Source organism: Gouania willdenowi, chromosome 13 (genome assembly GCF_900634775.1).
Source record: "Gouania willdenowi chromosome 13, fGouWil2.1, whole genome shotgun sequence".
Classification (NCBI taxonomy): domain Eukaryota; kingdom Metazoa; phylum Chordata; class Actinopteri; order Blenniiformes; family Gobiesocidae; genus Gouania; species Gouania willdenowi.
The window spans coordinates 6,518,898-6,540,187 of NC_041056.1; the positions used below are offsets into that span (position 1 = coordinate 6,518,898).

General features: G+C 41.8%; 1 protein-coding gene across 3 annotated transcripts; it reads left to right on the top strand.

Annotated features, from left to right (window-relative positions):
• Positions 1-518: 518 nt before the first annotated feature.
• Positions 519-20,982, top strand: bicra (BRD4 interacting chromatin remodeling complex associated protein). Of its 3 annotated transcripts, XM_028464648.1 has the most exons (15): positions 519-594; positions 4,905-4,950; positions 5,024-5,069; positions 5,547-5,612; positions 5,831-7,888; positions 9,652-9,843; positions 12,882-13,475; positions 14,513-14,696; positions 14,791-14,888; positions 16,034-16,168; positions 16,257-16,306; positions 16,390-16,538; positions 17,768-17,862; positions 17,953-18,058; positions 18,544-20,982. In XM_028464648.1, the coding sequence occupies exons 2-15, from the start codon at positions 4,910-4,912 to the stop codon at positions 20,127-20,129; spliced, it is 5,400 nt and encodes a 1,799-aa protein (XP_028320449.1). In that variant the 5' UTR covers positions 519-594; positions 4,905-4,909; the 3' UTR covers positions 20,130-20,982. The 3 variants fall into 3 exon arrangements, with proteins under 3 accessions (XP_028320449.1, XP_028320452.1, XP_028320450.1); XM_028464651.1 differs by lacking the exon at positions 9,652-9,843 and having other exon boundaries at positions 520-594; XM_028464649.1 differs by lacking the exon at positions 5,547-5,612 and having other exon boundaries at positions 520-594.
• Positions 20,983-21,290: the final 308 nt, after the last annotated feature.

Here is a 21,290-nt window from a genome sequence, read left to right on the forward strand (position 1 = left end):
AATTAAATAAGAGTGCATACATTACAGTAGAAAAAAATGAAATAAGATAAACAATAACAGAATATACACAACAATCAAAGCTGTCAGGTTACAGTGATGAGTTGTACACATTAATACATTTGAGAATCTTTCCCATAGTCGAGTAAAATTGAACTGTGACTAGAATGAAATCGAATTGAAACGCTAATCGGAACCTGAATAACAAACTCTAATGTAGGGGAAATTGATGCTAAGGATGGAAGACAAGGCATACAGGCCACTGGTGTGAGTAGTAAGGAGGACACAGGAGACATAGGACTGAAAGAACATGATCCGCTGTGGAATCCACGTAATGAGAAAACAGACACAGAATATACCAATATGTATAATAAAAACAAAAGAGACCGTGTTTAAAAAAAAAAAAATGTGGGTAACCCAGTCTGCGTGTTTAAATGAAATGTACTCTACGGGGAGTGTCGCTTGGTAAAAAGAATAACAACTTTTTAAACAGGCACGGCGGCGGCCTGCCGTTTCCTGCCTGTCGTCGGGTCCTGTGCAGCAGCCCGTGCGAGGCTGTCCTGGAGACCCCGCGTTGCCCGCTCGTCGATCGTCTTGGTGAGTTTGTTGTTAAAATGTCACAATTTCTACCATAAAAGCGCCAAAGTGTCACATGTGCGAACAAACACCGCCTGCGCACACATCCAAAGCTACACCCACACCGTAAACTCTACCATACAACTCTGCATAACCCACCGAACCGGCTGTTCTCTCACCGAATTCCCAAGCATTCCCCCCTCATCCAAGACTATTCCTACATTAACTCATATTTACCTCGCAGGAAAGAGTAGCTAGCTGCCTTTTAAAGATCACGATAACAAGGAAAGGTCCCCGCTCGGTTCCGACTGGGTTTCGGTGCTGTCGCTCCGAGCTGCTGTTTAATTTGTGTCGCTCGTTGGTTTGTTTTGAATGTCAAAGGCTCCGAGCTAGCTCTGCGTCTTGTTGATAGCTGCTTGGTGTTAGCATGCTAGCTAGCTAAGCTATCGAAAGTCAACTCAAATGCACCAAAATAAAGACAAACGGCACTCAAATTGGACTACTAAGTTGAATATTCAATATAATGTAAGTCCCGATGTGAGTTTTGCCTTATGGGAGACGCCTAAGCGTTGAAGTTTAGTCACAGATTCGCGGAAGGCTATTTAAAAACAGCAGCTAGCTTGTCCAAAGCCGCTGCAGAGGCTCCATTCATAGGATCGAGTCATGGGCTACAATCCGCTGCCTTTCCTCATCAGTTACCGGGAATGCCTGCACTGCATTACCTCGGGAATGTGTTTGCTTCCTTAAATCCAAGTGCTCACACTTTTAGATTGTTGGGAACTGCAGAGAACCCAGTGAGAACTCGTACTGGGATTATTCGAAGGCGATGTAAAAACCGCGCGTTTTCAGTTTGTTGTCAGGTGCTGTCCGATGTTTCTCCAATTTTCAGCTCGTAGAAAGTTTGCTGCATCCCTGGATAGCTTCACATATAGATTCTTCCCACGTATAGTGGAAATCAATACGGATTGCGCCTCTTGATGTCTATGTAATACAACTTGAATCATCTAAAGATCCAAGCTGTATGTATATATATATATATATATATATATATATATATATATATATATATATATATATGCTGAAATTCCTCAATATTGAACACTTATCTCTGTTAATTTGAACTGATATTAGTTGGAATTAAGATTTCCCTTTGCAACGTGAGGTCAAAGAGGTCCAGCTTTCCTACAGTTGAAATCAAATACACGCAAGAAATAAGACATTAAGACTTTCACTTTGGCAAAGGTGAAAGGTGATCTCCATCAATGTAGGCAGTGGTCACTCAAATAATTTTTAATAATAATTTTTATTTAATTCTGGGTTGAATTAACTGATGAAAAATGCCACAAAGGCACATTTATTAACAAATAGCTGTACAATATGTGCCGCTTTTGGCTTTTTCTTCTGTAAGGGACAGCACGTGTGAGTGAGTTCTGTAGTGTGGCTTGTTTAGTGGAAGATAGGACGTACTCATCAATTCATCTAACTGTGCTTGTCATGCTGTTCTAATATATAAATAAATATAAAACTCAATATATCTTGAATCTCAATATTTCGCCAAGTAGAAACACGTTCACGCAAGTGCCTAATTTAGAGATGATGTTTTTTGTTATTTTTTTATCAATTTCTTTTTATATAAAAAAGAATGTTGATTGTTAAATAATCACTGAATTTGAAATCAGCTCTCTCAGGTTAAGCCTGTACGCTTTTGTTTGGTATGCAAATAGACAGATTCGTTTTTAGAATGTAACCTACATTAGTCACACAGCATTTTACATCACTGTCTTTAGAGGGTGAGTGATATAAGCGTGGCTTCAGATCATGCTTTTTTTTTTGGGTGGTGGATGTTTATAAATTTAATTTATTAATGTGAATCCCTCTGTTTTACTGTTGGGAATCTATGGGACTGTTAACGTGCTAAAATTTGCTCGTCGTCAAGGCTATTACTCTGCAGCTTTGGTGAGTCTTGACTAATAAATTAATGAAAGACTAACATGCGATACCAAAAAAAGTATCTGATTCTGCTTCCTGGTTCGAAGTGCATTGTTGTTTCAGATTATTTTGTCCAAAATTACTTGGGACATTTTCACAGGCTCACTAGCTTAAAGGTTGACAGGTTTAATGTTTTATACATCTGACAAGTCACCTAAAAGACTAATTTATGCAATATATTGATCATTACACGCATGACATTTTGACCACACCAGGGGATTTTTACCTCAGTAATTAATGGTGTTTTTTTTAGTTGTTTTCTGTTGTTGTCTCCATTTATTGTTGATGTTTTGAACCTTTATCAGTGGGTGTTGGTGTGAGAAATATTTTCAAAAGCTTCGTCATTTCTTTTGTTTCCGTTGAGATGAGATTTATCATCATGATTAGGTTGCTTCTAACAGCTGCTGTAATGATTGGACCATTTATTATTAGAAAACGGTTAAAGGTATCTTTTTTTTCCCTATTTCTTGTATTTAAATAAGTATTGCTATTGCTGACTCTCTGACTTGTGGCTTTAACACCTCAGATAATCATTTGTGAACTTCCCTGGTGTCTTGTTGCTGATTTGCATCGAGTCTTGAGTGCTTCAGTTGCTTTTCACTATCTGTCACTATTCTGAAAAAGGTTCTAAAAATGAAGGTGAATGCAGGGTGTGTTAACGTAATGGATTGCACTGTATTTATTCAAAAACTGATCAGGCTAAAATGTCTTTATACTTAAGTATTAGATTGTTTTTTTTAATTACCATTGATTTGATGTACAATTTAAATCCCAGCCTAGATATGTTATTCTAAATGTGTTGTGTAATAATATAATAGCCACATAAACATATTAGAAATCATAACATTTTTGTTTGGTTTTTTTGTTTTCCTAAATAAATCAAAACTTTTTTGTTCTTTTCAAAATTATTTATTATATGTGGATAAAATTCTAGTTTAGAAAACTCAATTATTTGTCTTAGAAGTAATAGACTTCCTTATTCCTGTTCAACCAAAAGATGTTGTGAAAGTGATTTTTCACACAGTATTACAGTATTTTTGTGTTAGTTTTTAAAATTTTGTTACTATATCAAGCAGTATATAATTTTTTTCAGCTCACAAATAAATTAGTGTTAACTATTTAAAAAAACATGCATTGCCGTATATTAGCCCTCACTCATGTGTAGAGGTTTGATAAGAGGTGCTGTTGAGACCGTAAATCTGCAGCTCCAGCTACTATTTGCCTTTCTTAGATACTGAGGGTGTAAGAAAAAATTGATTTGGCAATATATTGCAATATTTCAACTCGAATGTCCAAATTGATTTAAAAAAAAAAATAAAAATTTTAACAGAAAAAACATTTAATTGTGCTAACATTAGCATAGCACGTAAACGCCCGGTGGCTAGGTGTCAGTGAACCACATCAGACCTTGTTAAACTACCTCACTCCTCAATGCATTTTAGCTTGACGTTGATTGCAGTTTATTTTCATAAAAATACTGGGCACTTTTATAGATGTATGTGATAATTTTTTTTTTTTTTTTTAAGAATTTAGCAACTAAACGGAATCAGAATTTGTTGTAGAAGCAGAAGTTAAACTTAAAAAAAAAAAAATGGAATTTGACAGTTTGATAAACATACCACTTGTTTTTGATATTGGGACTTGAATTCCTGTTAGTTACTTGTTCTTGCAAGTAAAAAAATAAATTGTATTTCATACTGTTTTGTACTTTTAAAGGTGAAATTTGTAATTATTGATATCGCGTATTGTTTAGTATCGGTATATATCATGTCGTGACATGTGAATTGTCAATCGTATCGTCAGATACGGCTATGGAGTCAGAAATCTCTGTCAGAAGACGGCTGCTCTGTGGTCATAAAGAAAAGGACACGATCAGCATTAATTCTCAGGTAGTTTGTGATGAGGCGCGGTTTATAGATCCACACAAACTGCATCAAACCAAGTATCAGGCTGCTGCTTCGAGTTCTTCCCCTAGCATTTGAATGTCAAGCGTCATCAGATCAAGTAGTGTTTTCAATGTTCTGTTGTCCAAGAAACTGTCACTGCCATGAATATGTTCTTTATTCAGACCATTCACTGTAAATATGAGCGATGGTTGTGTGTGAAAATCAGAGACTTTTCTGTAAAGCTGGGCCAGTCTTTTTAATTCGACCTGCTTTGATGTGTCCAAACAAGTTATAAGCTTATTATGAGATTATTTGGTGCAAGTTTGTGTCAAAAACCAGCAGAGTTTAGCTGTAGTAAACGCATAACAGACGTGTATCATAAATGACTGTAGTTTAAATTAGTAATTTAATTCAAAAGGTTAGGTTTCTAATTCAAATCTTGTTTTTTCTGCGCAGTTGTCATGGATGATGAAGACGGCAGGTGCCTTCTAGATGTAATTTGGTAAGACCTACTCTGAACCTACAGTAAACAGTTTTTTTAGATGCTTTGTGTGAATATTTTTTATCCCCTGCAGTGACCCAGAAGCTCTGAATGACTTTCTTCATGGATCTGAGACCCACGTAAGTAGAGAAATAAAACTGAAGTGTCGTGAGGTCTATTTGTCCATGTGTTTTAAAAATAGGAGTCTGGAAAAAGGAGTCTCTGTTTGTGACTTTTCACACCCTAAAACCTGCATCCCTCACAGCTATTGTTTAACCCTTTTAAAGCTGCTCTTCCCAACTAATGATTTTTGCTCTTTTTTTTTTTTTTTTTAACTGCACCATCTGTGGATTCAGCTTGCTCCCTTCTTAAAAGCTAATTCAAGAGATGTGCTAATACTAATACGCTTCCCAGCTCTGTTATTCGTATCATTTTACCCCTCTGTGGCGTATATTCCTTTGACTGGTTCTTTACAAGCTGGGGTTTTTCTGCACTGTGTGTCGTTCTTTTCTTGCCCTTTTCTGTTTGATGGTTTGTTTGTATGTTTCTCTGTCCTGGTGACCTTTGCCTGCTTGTTTGGTTTCTGTCTGTCCTATCCTGGGTGCTTGTGTCTGTAGTTGGACACTGACGACCTTTTGGATGGTTCGAGTGACCCCTCCAGCTCGTTCTTCTCCACCGCTGGGGTGAGTAAGATCCCCCCCCCCCCTTTTCTTTTCCTGCTGTTTTCTATCCATCTATGTGGCATGCATCTCCAAATACCCTCCCTTTTCACTAACATGTCCACCTCTGGTAAGATTTGATTTGCTGCAATCGGACATAAGATGTCATTGTGGGGCTTGCATTGGTTTTGCATTTTCATGTGGAAAAGCAAACATTTCTCACTTCCACCTTTTGTTTTAAGGGCCATGTCGCAGAGGTGCAGCCAACAGTCCAGCTGTCGGCCAGTGATTCTGCAGGCCTGCCCAGAGTCAGCGTGGACCTGGACTTCCTGGAGGATGACGACATACTGGGAGGATCTCCAGGCGGCGAAGGTGGAAGCAACGGCATCGGGACAAACCACGAGCCGTGCGACATCCTACAGCAGAGCTTGGCCGAAGCCAACATCACCGAGCAGAGCCTGCAGGAGGCCGAAGCCGAGCTAGACCTGGGCTCCTTTGGGATCCCAGGCCTCACACAGGTGGTTCAGACGTTGCCGCCTGACGCTGGAGGCGCCACAGTAGGTGTAGGAATCGGCATCGGCGGGAACACTGCAGCTATTTTCTCTGGGTCGGCCCAGGGTACCACATCCAACCCCCCCAATGCCACCGCAGATATGCTGGGGTCAGTGTTGGCTCAGCAGGGCCTTCAGCTCCAATCCCAGGTCATGAACAAGGCCATTAGCGTTCAGCCATTCATGCCCCCAGTGGGCCTGGGCAACGTGACACTTCAACCCATTTCAAGCATCCAAGCACTCTCAAACGGGGGCCAGTCGGGACATTTAGGGATCGGACAGATACAAGTCGTAGGCCAGCCGACGGTCATGACTATCAATCAGTCCGGGCAGCCAATTCTGGCTAAAGCAATGGGTGGTTACCAGTTGCACCAGTCAGGACCGGAGCTATCCAGTGCTGGTTCTCAGACAGGCCTCACAGGCTCAGGTGGTGGACTCCTCATCCAAGGTAACAAAGCCACGTTGGGCCCTCCGACTGTAAACGGACCGGCTGTGTGTGTCAGCAGCACCATCAGCAGCAGCGGCGCCACAATGACCGCTCCCACTGGACTGGTGGGCTTCGGCAGCACACAGCTCAGTTCAGGATTAGGATCCCAGGTGCAAGCCCAAGGCCAAATCATGCAGAACGTCATCATCCAGCGCACGCCCACGCCTATTCAGCCCAAACCTCCACAGGGAGGAGCCATCCAGTCCAAGATCTTCAAACAGCAGCAGCAACAGCAATCGCAGCCACAGCCCTCACCCCAAGCTCTGCAGAACGACACACAGAAGACAGTAGGATTGCAACAAATTCCAGTGTCTGCTGCTCAGAACGTTGCCTTCCTGACAGGAAAGCCAGGCTCCAACGTGGTACTAAGCACTCAGGCCGGCACGCAGGGCCCCCAGTTCCAACAAACCCTGTTTAAGCAGCAAGGAGCACAGCCCTCTGGAAAGCCCCTTAGCGTACATCTATTAAACCAATCCAACAGCATCGTTATTCCCTCTCAGACTGTTCTCCAAGGTCAGAACCATCAGTTTCTCCTGCCCCAGCTACAAGCCGGTGGGCAGATCCTGACGCAGCATCCTGGCGGCCACATCATAACCAGCCAGGGACCCGGAGGGCAACTCATAGCAAATCAGATTTTAACTACAAACCAAAACATTAACCTAGGTCAAGTGTTGACGTCGCAAGGCCACCCAGGAGCAGCTCACATTCTCTCTGGCCCGATTCAGCTCCAGCCCGGCCAGATGGGCACGCCCACCCTCTTTCAAATGCCCGTGTCATTGGCGCAGAGCCAAAGTCAGACGACCACTCACACTGTCTCGGGTCACGCCCAGACGGTCATTCAGGGCATGCCCATCCAGAACTCGCTAACCATGCTGAGCCAGATGGAGGGTTTGAGTCCAGCCGTCAGCCTCCAGCCGGCCCTGCAGCAGCAGCATCCGGGTGGAGTCCCGGGCAGCACGGGAGCAACGACCGGGACTCAAGGCCAACCCGGAGACTCGGTCACAGACCAGGCGGCAGCAGCGGCTCATCCAGCTCAGCCGCTCATGCAACAGCCCTCCTTAATGACCATGCAGCCGATTTCTGCCGTGTCCACCGCCGCCACAGCATCCTCGCCGTCAATGTCCGTCTCCACCCCTTCCTCCGTCACCGCAGTGGGGCTGGTTCCCCCTCAGGCTCAGCACAGTCCAGGGAGGCTACTGTTCACAAACCAAGGCTCCAGCATGATCCTGAGTCAGGAGTCTCTACAGATGTTCCTGCAACAGGTCGGTGTCTCTTTCTTCATGTTAGTCGCCTACTTATCAACTTCTTTCTTTTTTAGACACTCTGAAGTGATTGGACATGATCTGTTAAAGAGTAACTAAACCCCTGGTCATTCAAAAAATGCCTTAATTATGGGCATGGCTCCTGGAGCAGTTAAGACATGCCCCGTCTATACTATAAAATTTCCAAAGAACAATCCATGATAGGCTAACTATATACTTAATACTCACTGTACCTCTCTATTCACTATTATCCACCTCGCCACAGATTGCAGAGTCCACAGTTGTCAGTTTTTATAAGAGGGGTGGTGATGTGAGAAGCCACCAAAATGTCACAAACAACCAATCTTAACTAATAGCAAAAATTTTATTGTAATAGGCAAGCTTCACTCGAGATTTCTATTTTGCCGATTATAATATCGCGTATGACATTTTTATTTTATAGCTTAATTTGTATTAAAAGACTTGTTTTAGGAGTCGCTACTTCTCAGAACAGCATGAAAAGCACAGTTAGATGATTACTGAGTGCGTCCTAACCCAGACCTTACCCTAAACAAGCCGCTCTACAGAACTCACTCACACGTGCTGTCCCTAATTAAAAAAAAATTTAAAAAAAGTGACACACATTGTGCAGCAGTTTGTTAATAAATGTACCTGTGTGGCATTTTGCATCAGCAAATTTAACCCAGAATTGTCTTTCTGGTAAGGCTTTACCGAGTTAAAAATATTTAGATTCATCATGTATTTCCATTTTCAGAAAAAATTTCAAGATATGAGTTTTGATCCATATCGCCCAGCCCTCGGTTCAATTCATAATACTACTTCATACCAAATACATTTTTTCAACAAATAAAAAGTGGTTTATTTACTCTTACAAATAAGCAAACCCATTCATCATGTTGCTTGATAATCTTTGGATGCGGACGATATAGATTTTGCTGTATTTTCAGCTCAGTCACACGCATGTTATCCACCATTATTGTTTGGCTCAGATCAGAGCGCATGTGCCAATGAGGTATGCATGGGTGCTATGACATCATCGTTCTCACACAGTAGCATCTTGGCAACCCGGCAAAACCTGCATGATTTTTTCTGGAACACATTAACAAAAGTATGTGTAATATGTAGGGCTGGACAATTATGGCCATAAATGATAATCATGATTATTTTGATCAATAATGTAATCACGATTATACCTGCAATTGTTTTTCTGATTAGGGAAATAATCTGTTTTTTTATTGCACTGCTTTTAAACAAACAATATGTGTAAAGTTTACAGTGCAAAATTAAGCTTTAAAATTGAATTATAAGTTAAAAAATTAACCCAAGAATTTAAAATGTAGCAAAGGCTAACTGAATAAATACACTATTAGAGTGCAGAGCCCATATTTAAAATGTAAATATTGCCAACCAAAATTGTGATCACAATTGAAAATTGAGTAATTGTGCAGCCCGACTAACATGGACAATTTTTTATGGCGGTTGATCTCACAACAGCACAATAAACCAAATTTAGAGACAAAGGTAAAACCATCTCATGCCTTTAAAGTTGTGCTTTTTTAATGTTAAGTCAAAAAGCAATGTAGGTGAAAAGAGCGGGGTTTGTGAGAGTGTCTTAGATTTGTATCACAGTTTGTACGTTGAGTTGTGCCTGTAGTGAACACATTAACTACTTGATAACATGCTCAATGTGATGTGTTTTTAACCCCCCTTCCCTCCAATCTCCTTCCTCCTTCCCTTTGAAATGGTAAATGTACTCCTATCAGGAGCAGCTCCATCAAACGGAGAGCGAGGCCACGCCCCCTGTGGGTGTTCCCGCCTCTGTAATCGTCAGCAGCAACAGCGCCGCTGCTCCGGTCCCCGCTGTCCATGACAGCCAATTAGGTGACTCCTGTGTGGGTCAGAGCCACCACAGCTCCTCTCCCGGCCCCCCTCACATGGCAGCAGTGGTGATGCAGGTAGACACGCCCCCTTTATGTCCAGCCCCGCCCACCTGTTGCTGCTGCTGCCGCCGCCTCCTCCACACCTGCGTTAGGTTAACGCTCCTTCCCGTCCCCGCCCCCCTTCACTGCTCCGCTCTTCTGCTGCAGCTTCCTGTCTGACTCTCAGATGTTGTTTTTTCCCTGAACCAAAACCAAACCTTTGCTTGGAGTGTTTCTCTGTATTACATTTATCTGTTGCTTCCAAACGCATGATCATTACACATAACTAATATTTAAGACCTCCCACTTTTCCTTAAATTCCATTTCAGGCTTCATCCATTCCCGCATCTTGTTTTACTTTTCTGTTTTCTTTCCCTGTTTATTTTCTACTGCTTATTAAACTTCCTGAAATCGGACCACACATGCTAAATGCAGAGGGTTTAAGAAAAAATTGATTTGGTGTTATATCACAATATTTCACCACGTGATTATCATATCCATCCAAAAAATGTTCAAATCAATGTTTTTTAAATCATGTTTTTAAAGAAAAGAAACATTTAATTGCGCTAACATTAGCATAGCACGTAAACGCCCAGTCACAAAGTGTCAGTGAACCACATCAGACCTTGTGAAACTACCTCACTCCTCAATGCGTTTTAGCTGGAAGTTGATTTATTTGCATGAAGCATACTGGACACTTTTATAGATGTATGTGGTTGCTTTTTGGAGTTAAACTTTTTGGAAAAATGTAATTTGGCACTTTGATAAACATAACACTTGTTTTTGATATTGGTACTTGAATTACAGTAGTTACCATTTACTTGTTCTCGCAAGTTTAAAAAAATTAAATAAAATGCATTTCATACTACTTGTAAAGGTGAAATTTGTAATTATTTATATCGGGATGTATATCATGTTGCTTACCAACGGTATATATCGTATCGTGAATCATATCATTTCGTGAGATTCACAGCAGTGCACACCCTTTGTAAATTTAAATGAAAAAACAGATCATATTGCTTTTTCCATGTCAGATTTATTTTTCCGTTTCAGAATGTGAATTCTATTTTTTCTGTCTGTTTTCTGCAATCACAGAAAATTGGAGACCCTATAAATTTTGAAGTCATGCATGACAAAACAAATAAAAGTGGGGAAACCCACTCTTACAGTTGATATGCACAGTTCTTGATGGTGAATTCTAAAAATAAACAAGGTAGATCCAAATCCTGCAAATGAACATCAGGCAATTAACAGTTTGCATGCAATAATAATAGAGACTCCGACTCCGCTTTCTCAAACATTTGTTCCCGAAGGTTTATAATTTTCTTTGCATGGTCTTTTCATTGCTTCTAGTGTTCATGCCTTGTGCTACATTTTGCAGCTTTTGTTTATTTAAACTGAGGGCTGAAAATCTAACGGTGTCTAAGTAATCGACTATTATTCATAATAACTAATAATTGCTCTCCTTTATACTAACTAGTCTTATTCAGTGCACTCACATTGTTCTGCTGGAATGCCTCACCTTAAACTGTTTTCTGTATTTAAGCCTTTTTGTTGTTGTTGTTGACAGTATAATCACTATCCTGACCCAAATAATTGTCCCAACACACCGTAATTAGCTGCTCCACCCCCTCCCACCCAACCCAACCCAACCCCGTTCCTACGACCCTCCAATTGTCTCCTAATTTAATGTCGTGCCCCGCTTCAACTCTTGACCTCCTTTGCTTTGTCGATTTTTATGTGCACTTAAAAATCAGCAGGCGGCTTCCTTCACTCAAGCACCTATTTAGATGTTGGAAATCTGTTTTGTTTCCCTGTTTGTTTGTTTGTTTTCCAAAATGGGGCTGTGTGGTAATGGTTTTCAGACTGCAGAGTCAGCATTTTCAAAGTTGTTTTATTTAATAGTCTACCTTTGGATAAATGTGGCTCGGTACTGGAGGGGTCACTGCTGTACAGATGTTAAAACATTTTGGACTATAAAAAAAGCCACAGAAATCAGTAATAAATGTGCAAAATATGCACGCAAACAGAAAATGGAAATGTGCAACGTTTGATGGACAATGGGAAAATAAAAGTAATGATTGTACCTGAACCTCCTCCCTGAGCTTAGCAGGCTGTACCTCCTTATTTAAGTGTTAATAAAAAAAACAAGACATTACTTTATTGGTCCCACAATGGGGAAAATGAAATAGCTACTGTTACATATATTAAAAGACGGCAAAATAAATAAATAAAAATATATATTTTTACACAAATAGAGGTATTAATAATATCCCATAGTCTGTGGGTGTGTATTTAATTGGGGTGTCTGATACGGTTTTCTCACTTCTAATACGATGCCAATATTGAAGCCTTAAGTGTTGGAAGACATGAATCACATCAGTACAAATCATACACACTTTTATGACGTATTTTGTAGTGAGAAATGTTAGAAAAGGCTTGATCAAGCATTATTACTCAAAGAACAAAAGTCAGCAACAGTAGGTATGAGAAAAGCTGACCCAGATATTATTAATACATTTAACCATTCACACTAGAATATTCTACAATTGCATTCAATAAATGCATAAAGATGAGGGGAGAATGTAGATGCAGTAGTTTTATGGTTAAACATAAATCCCATTGAGTACAAATAATGAAAATAAACATTTGAGCTCATTATTTTCAGTCTTAGAATGAAAAAGTAGCAGCAAATGTAGGTGAGAAAATTAAGAATTGACTGAAGTGTTCAAAGATTCTTTAAGCAGGCTCAAGTCAGTAGGTGGACTAATGGATGCTCTCTATCAGAGTCCAGTTGTCCACTTTATTTTCTTTAATAAATGCCTTTCTTCCTCGTTTTGTCAACAAATCACGCACGTTTTACACACTTTACTTTTTACTATTCGTAAAAAATATGAAGATGGGAATGAAGAAAATCAGTGTACCTCATCACCCAGCTCCATTTTGTTCAAATATATGATTTGTGTCTACAATATGAACTTAAATCACTCTTTGCCTGCAGAAACTTTCCTGTTTATGTATAAATGTGTCAATATTTGCTGTTAATTTGCAATGATTTTCCAAATTGTTTTTAGGTGCCTGGACAGCAGCAGGCTCTGAAGATCCAGAGCATGTCTCCCTCTCCAGCCTTAACAGCAGCCCCCCCAGTTGCAGAACGCCCCCTGCCCTCCCAGTCTCCCCTCACTCTGAGCCAGCAAATCCAGTCCCCGCACCATCAGCAGCAGTCGCGTCCCCCCTCTCAGCCTCAGCCACCGTCTCAAACGCCTTCTTCGCACCCTCCGCTCTTCATCGTCCACAATCAAATAGCTGGATCCCCTCAACCAGCCCCTCAGTCCCAGCACACGCCCCCCCAACAGACCCACGTTCAGGTCCAGCTTCAGCCTCAGCTGCGGCCGGCCTCCCAGCCGTCCCCTTTCCAACAGGACATGCCCCCCATGTCGCAGTCGCCCAAACCGCAGCCTCCTGCTGCGCAGCAACAGTTACAGTTCAGCGCGCCTCCCGTCGGCGTTTGTGCCACGACCGTTGTCAACAAACCACAGATGTCCATCCAGGGCCTGACCACGGAGCAGCAGCACCTGCAGCAGCTCGTAGCAGCACAGATCCAGACTCTGTCGTCCATCGCTCAGCCCTCACCTCAACAGAAGCAGCTGCTGGAGAAGCTGCACCAGGTAACCAACATCTGTAGCACCAGATAAAATCCTTCATATTTGCTTCTAATTTCAGTGTTTTCCCACTTTAATTTTTATTAATTGCGTTGTTGTTTTTATAGAAATGTATACTTTTTTTCAGAAAATTTTAGTTTTTAGCTCCTGTGAGGAAACAAGAATTGGTTTTAACTGCTAACACTATTTTTAGCAGTAATACTTTCGTTATTACATGTACTCTTTTCTTCTTATCATCTGTATTTTCTTTGTAAAGCGCTATTAAAAAATAAAGATGTCATTTTTATTATTATTATTATTGTTATTATTATTATTATTATTATTATTAATAAACAAATGTATGTCAAATTAAAAATGTAATTTAAAACAATGTGTAAGCTTCAATTAAAATGTAGATATAAGTTGTACTGACATGGATTATTCGGTAACACTTTACTTGAAGTTTTATACATAAGTCTGTCATTAGCATGAATAAGGTGTCATAAAGGCTGTTATTAAGTGTTGTTTGTTAAATTATGACACCTTTGGAGCTATATTGGCATTTTTGGGTTGGTGGAGGGATCTAGTGAGGTTAGGGTAACAAACAACACTTAATGACAGCCTTCATAACACCTTATTAATACTAATGACATAATAAGGACAGCGTGATTTCGGCCTTTATGTATAAAACTTAAACTAAAGTGTTACCAATTATTGTGAATGCTCCTTTTCAATTATTTATATATGTCATATAAAGATGTATGAGAGCAGCATTAATGTCAACCAATTCCCCCTCAGGGATCAATGATTTACTGAATCTGAGCAGGTTTATTGATCAAGTTTTGATCAACTTAAGTTAACGTAATTTAAATTATCCTGATGACATCATTTCAGAAGGTAATGATTAAATAAAAACAAATGGATGGACATGGTGGTTATTTCACCACAAGAGGGCAGAATATTTCACAATCACAGGGCCCTCTACACCTGGTCCATCGCTGTCATCTAACGGCACTAAGAACAACAATGATGTTAACCACATTCACTCCTCTGTGGGTTTTCAGGTCCAGCAGAACTTTTTGCCTGCGCAACCTCAACCTCACCCTCCACCCACCATTCAGTTCAGCTCTCAGCAAGATGTGCCTGTTGACAAGGTGGTGATCGCACCATCAGCCAGCTCCGCCGCTCCCGCTCCACACCTCTCAATGCTGCAGCCCACGTCAGTGCTGGTGAAGACTTCTGCTGCAGGTTGGAGCTCAGACACTGGCCAGCGATTTCACAGAAGTAGCACTCGCTCTTTGTAACCTACATTTTTTCTTCTTCTTCTTCTTTTTTGTCTCAGCAACAAGTGACTTACAGGTTTTCTCAGGAGGCCAAGGGCAAGCCACAACAATGGGGAACCAAACTGTCCCTCCTGCCAGCCTTACTCAGCCTGCACAGGTTGGTGCACTCAGAAAAAACCAGTGATCCCTGTTTTATATAAAAATGTTCAAAAATAACTTTTTGCCACAATTTTCCAGCACTTAATTTCCAATTTTCTGATATTAACCAATACCGTTATATACATACCTGTAGTAGGGATGCACCGAAAATGAGAAAATAAAACCGAATCACCAAAAGAAATGGTTATTAATCCCATTGCATTATGGCCATAAATGTGTACTGACTTCACTAAAATCAAAGCATTGGAATTGCATAAATTAATATTAATGCTTCAAAGAAAAAAGTATATGAAAATATTTATCACTGACATTCCAACAACGCACAGTATGAAATAAATTGCTTACTTGACTCCACTCATGTATACATTAAATAATAATAATAAAGATTCAAAGTCCAGACTAATTATTAAAGCAGTTAAACATTTGTAACAACTCCACAACAAACAAGAATTACTATGAAACTTTAACAATACAGAATGAAATAACCTTTCAATACTGTGCAACAAACGTATCACATATAACACTTGTTATATAGTTTGTAACTGAGGTGCCGATTGATTAAGATAGCTAGCGAGTTAGCTTAGCGGTTAGCCTTGAGCTAGTTGAATATGTACAAAACTGGGAACAACGATCTATTAACTCTGTGTAAAATGACTGAAATGCATCATAAACACTTTCTACAACTGAAAACACTCAGACATTACTTTAGCTCACAGAGTGGAGGTTAACAATATATTTTTGAGGTTATGGCCTCGTTGCGGCAGTATGTTTTGGATATTTGCGATTTTAACATGAAATGAACCATATTGAATGGCCTGGTAGGGAAACCCAAACAATATTCTTTCCCACCACTAGTTAGCGCTATAACATCATAAAGAAAGTGGATTCAATAACACAAAGCTTGAGGCAGAACAATAGCATACAGACTTTCCCATATCTGTGGAAAAAATGATACTGATGTCGATTGATATTACATTCTATGGCAAATGTCATCCAATAATGTTGCCCACCTCTAATTTTATAATGTAAAATATAAAATGTATATCTGTTGCTTTAATGTTTGACCCTAAATGTAGAAATGACAGTGTTTTCTCTGCAAAATCCTTTTCAAAGATGTATTTATGTGTTGTGTTCTCCTTACAGGTTCAGCCAAAGCCAGCGGTGATCAGCTCAGTCGGAGGGATGTCTCTGGGGAACAGCGGGGTGCAGATACAGGTTTTAGGGACGAGCTTGACTCAAATGCCTGTTCTACAACCTCCAGCTCCAGTACAAACTCAGGTAAACAAGTCGGCATCACTAAAGTAAACATGTCGAAGCCTCAACGATTGAAGACCTGTTTCTAAATTGTTTTGTTTTTTTATCGCAGACAACCACGATGAAAATGCCTTTCAGTGCAGAACCCAGTAAAGAAGCCAGGTGTGTGTCTCTACAGAAGGCGTGTGGTGGTTCACAGTGATGCTGTGTTTGTGAACGGGGCCTCATTCTGTTTTAAACTCTAGGATTCTGGAACAGCTGAGGAAACACCAGGGTTCAGCACTCCACCCTAACTACAGCGCTCCTTTCCACTCGTTTGACGACACGCTGCACAGACTGCTGCCTTACCATCTGTACCAGGGAACTGCCAACTCCTCCCAGGATTATCAAAGAGGTCAGATGCTCTTCCTCACTCACTGTCTCATTAACAGTTTGCTCATTGGCAGAGGAAGGTTGTTGTGACTGAGGAACATTGCTACATTATCATCCTGATGAAGCAGCCCATTCATTTCTGTCCTCTGTATTAGTGATCATTAGCTTTCTTATTTTGAGTGATTTATTTACTTTCTAATGGGCGATATAAGAAAGATCCTGGCCTTTTTTTTTTTATGAAATCTCAAGTGTTGGGATGGCACCGAAGGAACTTTACTTTCCTACTAAGACAAAATGAAAAACGCAGCAAAATATTGGCGCAAATAAAAGTTTATTAATAGGAAATAGTTTTTTAATCATGGGTTTTCTAAAGGTGCGTTCACACTGAATGCGACTCTGGTGACTAGATTACATTCAGTATCAATGTCCTTTCAAGCAACGTGACTCGTGCGATTCCAGCAACTCAATTGCGCGATCTGAGTCGCTGGAAATTGAAAATGTTGGAACTTTTCAAGCGACTTTGGATGTTGCAACAGTGTCACTCAATCATCAATGAGTTTCTCCCCACGTCACTCCCTGTCGTGTCCCTGGGGTAGATGAATTGAGCAAAAAGCACTTCTATGTTCAAGTGACTCATGACAGATGATTTAAGCAACTATAATCGCTGAAGTCGCGTTTGGTGTGAACTCACCTTAATTGTGATTGTCAATCATTAAAGGTAAATTTCTATTTTGAATTATGTAGTAGTAACAATATTATCAATTTATCAAAGTGTGAAGTATCATTTCTAAGTTGTGAATTGTTGTTTTGGCTTCAATCAGGCAGGAAATCACATAAAAGATCATTTTATCATTTAGAAAAATACTTTTTTTGATGCTTCTCAGGAGGATAAATACCTTTTTAGTGACTAAAAACCTTTGTGAGCAGCAGAGAGGAGAGTCACGCCTGTTTCAGCTCCCAGAAAAAGATTAGGGCTTTATTCACATGGAACGATGCGTTCAAGGACCAGGGCAGATGTGATGTGGATGTCCAGGAGCTTTTTTTTTTTTTTTTTTTGTTTCACTCGCTCCACTTCTACATCCTAAATGAGCAGAGGAGCATGTTCCCTTTTTCTGGACTTCATATAGTCCACAATAATTTCCTTGGAGTTAATAATTTTTCGAGTTAGCGAATACAGTTAGCTTTGGTTTTCAGCTTTTTCTCTTATTCAGCGTTCACCCATTTAACACAGTGTTCTTTGTCCCTTCACAGTGGATGATGAATTTGAGAGGGTTTCCTGCCAGCTGCTGAAGAGGACCCAGGCCATGCTGGACAAATACCGTCACCTGCTTTTTTCTGAGTCCAAGGTAAGTTCATAAATCCGCCTGCTACGCGTTTCTCTCTTCCTGAGCATTTGCTGACCTGTCGTGGTTTTTTGTTTCGTTTTCGACCTCCAGCAGAGACTTGGCCCCTCGGCAGAGATGGTGATGATCGACCGGATGTTCATTCAGGAGGAGAAAGTGGCCTTGAGTCAGGACAAGATTCTGGCCAAAGAGAGACCAGGTATGATTGGAAGCTGTAGTAGCAACAATTTATTAATCCCATTAAACTTTATTAGTCCCCAGGGGATAAAAAAAAAAAATCATTTTCATTTTAATGCTTGAAGACACCATGATATGTTTGTTTAAAAGACTTCAATCTTAGATTAGTTTTACACACAAATCAGTCAGGTTGGTTCCTCAATCACAACCATTGAGTTCAATCTGGATTAGATCTGGATTGCGCATTTTATCCATATTTAATTTTTTTCCACCGCAGTACAAATAAAAAAGGTCTTAAACTTTAAATGTATTTCTTTAAATGAATGTACCACGTCATACTCATTTTATTGGTTAAAGGACTGAGCTCATTCACACTCCTAAAAACATAATCTACTCCTACTACTATATCAAATGCTGTAAATATTGATTTGATTGTATGAAATCTTATTGATTAATTCAGGTTTAAAGTTGAATTCTTGCTGAAATCTAGTCTCTGATCTCTTGCAGAGGAGTTTTTGGCTAACGTGCGGATGTTGGAGAGCGTTGTTTCCTCCCAACTGAAGGTTTCTCCTCCAGGCTCCGCCCCAGAGGGTGTAGCCACTGCTCCTGCTGCTCCACCACCTCTTCCAGCTCCAAACCCTTCACCCGTTTCCTCTGCAGCTCCTCTTCATCCTCCTCCTCCTCATCCTCCTGTTACTGCTGCTGCTTCCTCTCATTCTCCATTCCCTCCCACCAAACTGGTGATAAAGCAAGGGGGAGGCGGAGCTTCTGTGTCCTGGTCCAGCAGTTGTCCCCCTCCTCCTCATCCTCCGCCTGCAGCGGTTCGACCTGTGGTGGAACCCTCGAGCCAAAGCTTCTCCTTCAGCCGTGCTTCATCTTCATCCTCCTCTTCCTCCTTCCACTCTTTGAACTCTAGAGCGTCTGCGGACGACGTGGACGACGTGGCTCTCCCGCAGAGAACTAGCAAACCTCCCATCAAGACGTACGAGGCTCGCCGTAGAATCGGCCTGAAGCTGAAAATCAAGCAGGATCAGACCGGCTTTGGTAAGGTGGTGCACAACACCGCCCTGGACCCGGTGCACACGCCCCCCCAAACGTCATCAGCGCCACCAACGCCGTCGTCACAGAACGAACCTGCAAAACCTGCATTGACTCCGTCCTCCACCGTCATCAGGACTCAGACGCCCGTGTGCACTGCGTCCTCTGGCTCGTCCGTCACTATAGCAACCACTCAGAGCACCACCACGTCGCCCAGAGGCACCGTGACTACCTCCTCGTCCTCGTCCTCCTCCCAGATGAACGGCACGTTGGAGAACCATGAGCCCAAACCCAACCCTGCCTCCACCGCCACGCCCTCACAGACCACGTGCCGCCTGCCGCTCCGGAAAACGTACCGGGAAAACGTGAGCCCCCGGGTCCGGCCCGGCGTCCCGGGAGGAGGGGACGAAAACGTGTCCGTGTACCCCCGTAGCACGCCCACGCCCCCCTCAGAGCGAACAGTGATAGCCAGCGTGAAGGTGGAGAAAAGAGACAAGGAGGGGTTACACACGGCTGCGAGCGACGCAGTGCCGGGGCTGGATGACATGGACCAGGTATTCAACCGCGGCATCAAAAGAGAGCGAGGGGAGGAGCACATGGACCAGGACCCGGAACGACACACGTACAAAAGGCTGGGGGGGAAGAACCGGCACCGGCCGGCGGGGACGTTCAGAATGGACCAGCATGCACCGGGGCCGCCCTCGCCCTCGGACCCTTTCGCACGAGACCCTTCGCTTCCCGCCAAACGCTGCAAGTCGGACTCGCCCGACATGGACAACGCCAGCTTCTCCAGCGGCAGCCCTCAGGACGACTCTCTGAACGAGCACCTGCAATGCGCCATCGACAGCATCCTCAACCTGCAGCAGGAGACCTCCTCACGCCACATCAGGGGTGGCGCCGGGCGGCCCCACCATCACCGCCAAAGTCAGCGTCAGGGTGGCGCCGCGGTGGGCTCGTCCCACAGGTCGGTGGTCCTGCCCACGTCCTCCGCCTCGGGGTCGTCCCAGGTCGGGGGCCACAACGGCAGCTTGGTGCCTCAGACTCAGAGCAGATAACGGCCCCTGCAGGGGGCGCCGTGGACATGTGAGGACCGTGCTGCGCTGGCTTTGTTTGTCCATTTGAATTGTCCCTGCGTCGTGTCCTATCATGAATTTATCTGCAGCTTTTCACTTTTTCCACTTTTGATATTTATACATTCCTTTGGTCCAAGGTCATCTTTATATCCGTCACTGTAAGAGGTCACATCATCACACACAAACACTATGTCCCTGTGCCTACTGCTTTATTCAAACACACACTTTCACACGCTGACACACACACACACACACACACTATGTCCCTGTGCCTACTGCTTTATTCCAACAAACACACACTTTCACACAGCCAGTCCGTCTTTCTTTCTTTTTTAATGCCATTATTTCTACTGCGCCTGAAATCTGTCGACGCTAAACCGATTTCCTGCCCTCACTTTCTGACTTCTCGTTTGTTTTTAGTCCCACCTGCTACATGAACACACACGTCCTGTCTAACCTGTTTCTCATCATGTAATACTTTAATGGATTCTGGTCAGCAGTGGTCAGGACGGATCTACCTGAGAATTTTTTCTGCGGCTTGTTACCTTTAACCCTTTACCTATCCTGGATGTGTGTGCGCGCCTCTCGTGTGTGTGTGTGTGCGTGTGTGTATGTTTTTCAAGCCAAGTGGGCAATTAAAACAGCACAAACATCGCAACAGGAATGAAAAAAGGAACAATAATGTACAAAAAAAAAAAAGACGGTGAGAGAATTTGAAGTATAGTATTACAGATTAATTTTGTATTGTATTTATTGTGTATAATGACACTTTTTAAAAAGAAATGTACATTTAGTAAAACTGTAAATTAAACCATGCTTCTTTTATGAAACCTGACATTTTTGGTCTTTTTTTTTTATTGGTAGTTTCTGTCCAATCCCCAAAGAACATGTGCATCTTTTACAAAATCTTTTTTAAACAGCCTAATTAATCCACTATGAATAGAGATATTATGTTTGAAAGAAACAGTCTCAGCAAGTCATCCTTGTGCAATTGTCAACCATCCCCAGTGTCTTCTATCTTAATAGATGTAGAAATTGTGAAAAATTATATTAAGAAAAGGTTAATTTCACACCTTTTATTAGCTAAGAGAATACAACTACAACTATTTCATTCAAATTTCATGAAAATGCCTATTTTTAACA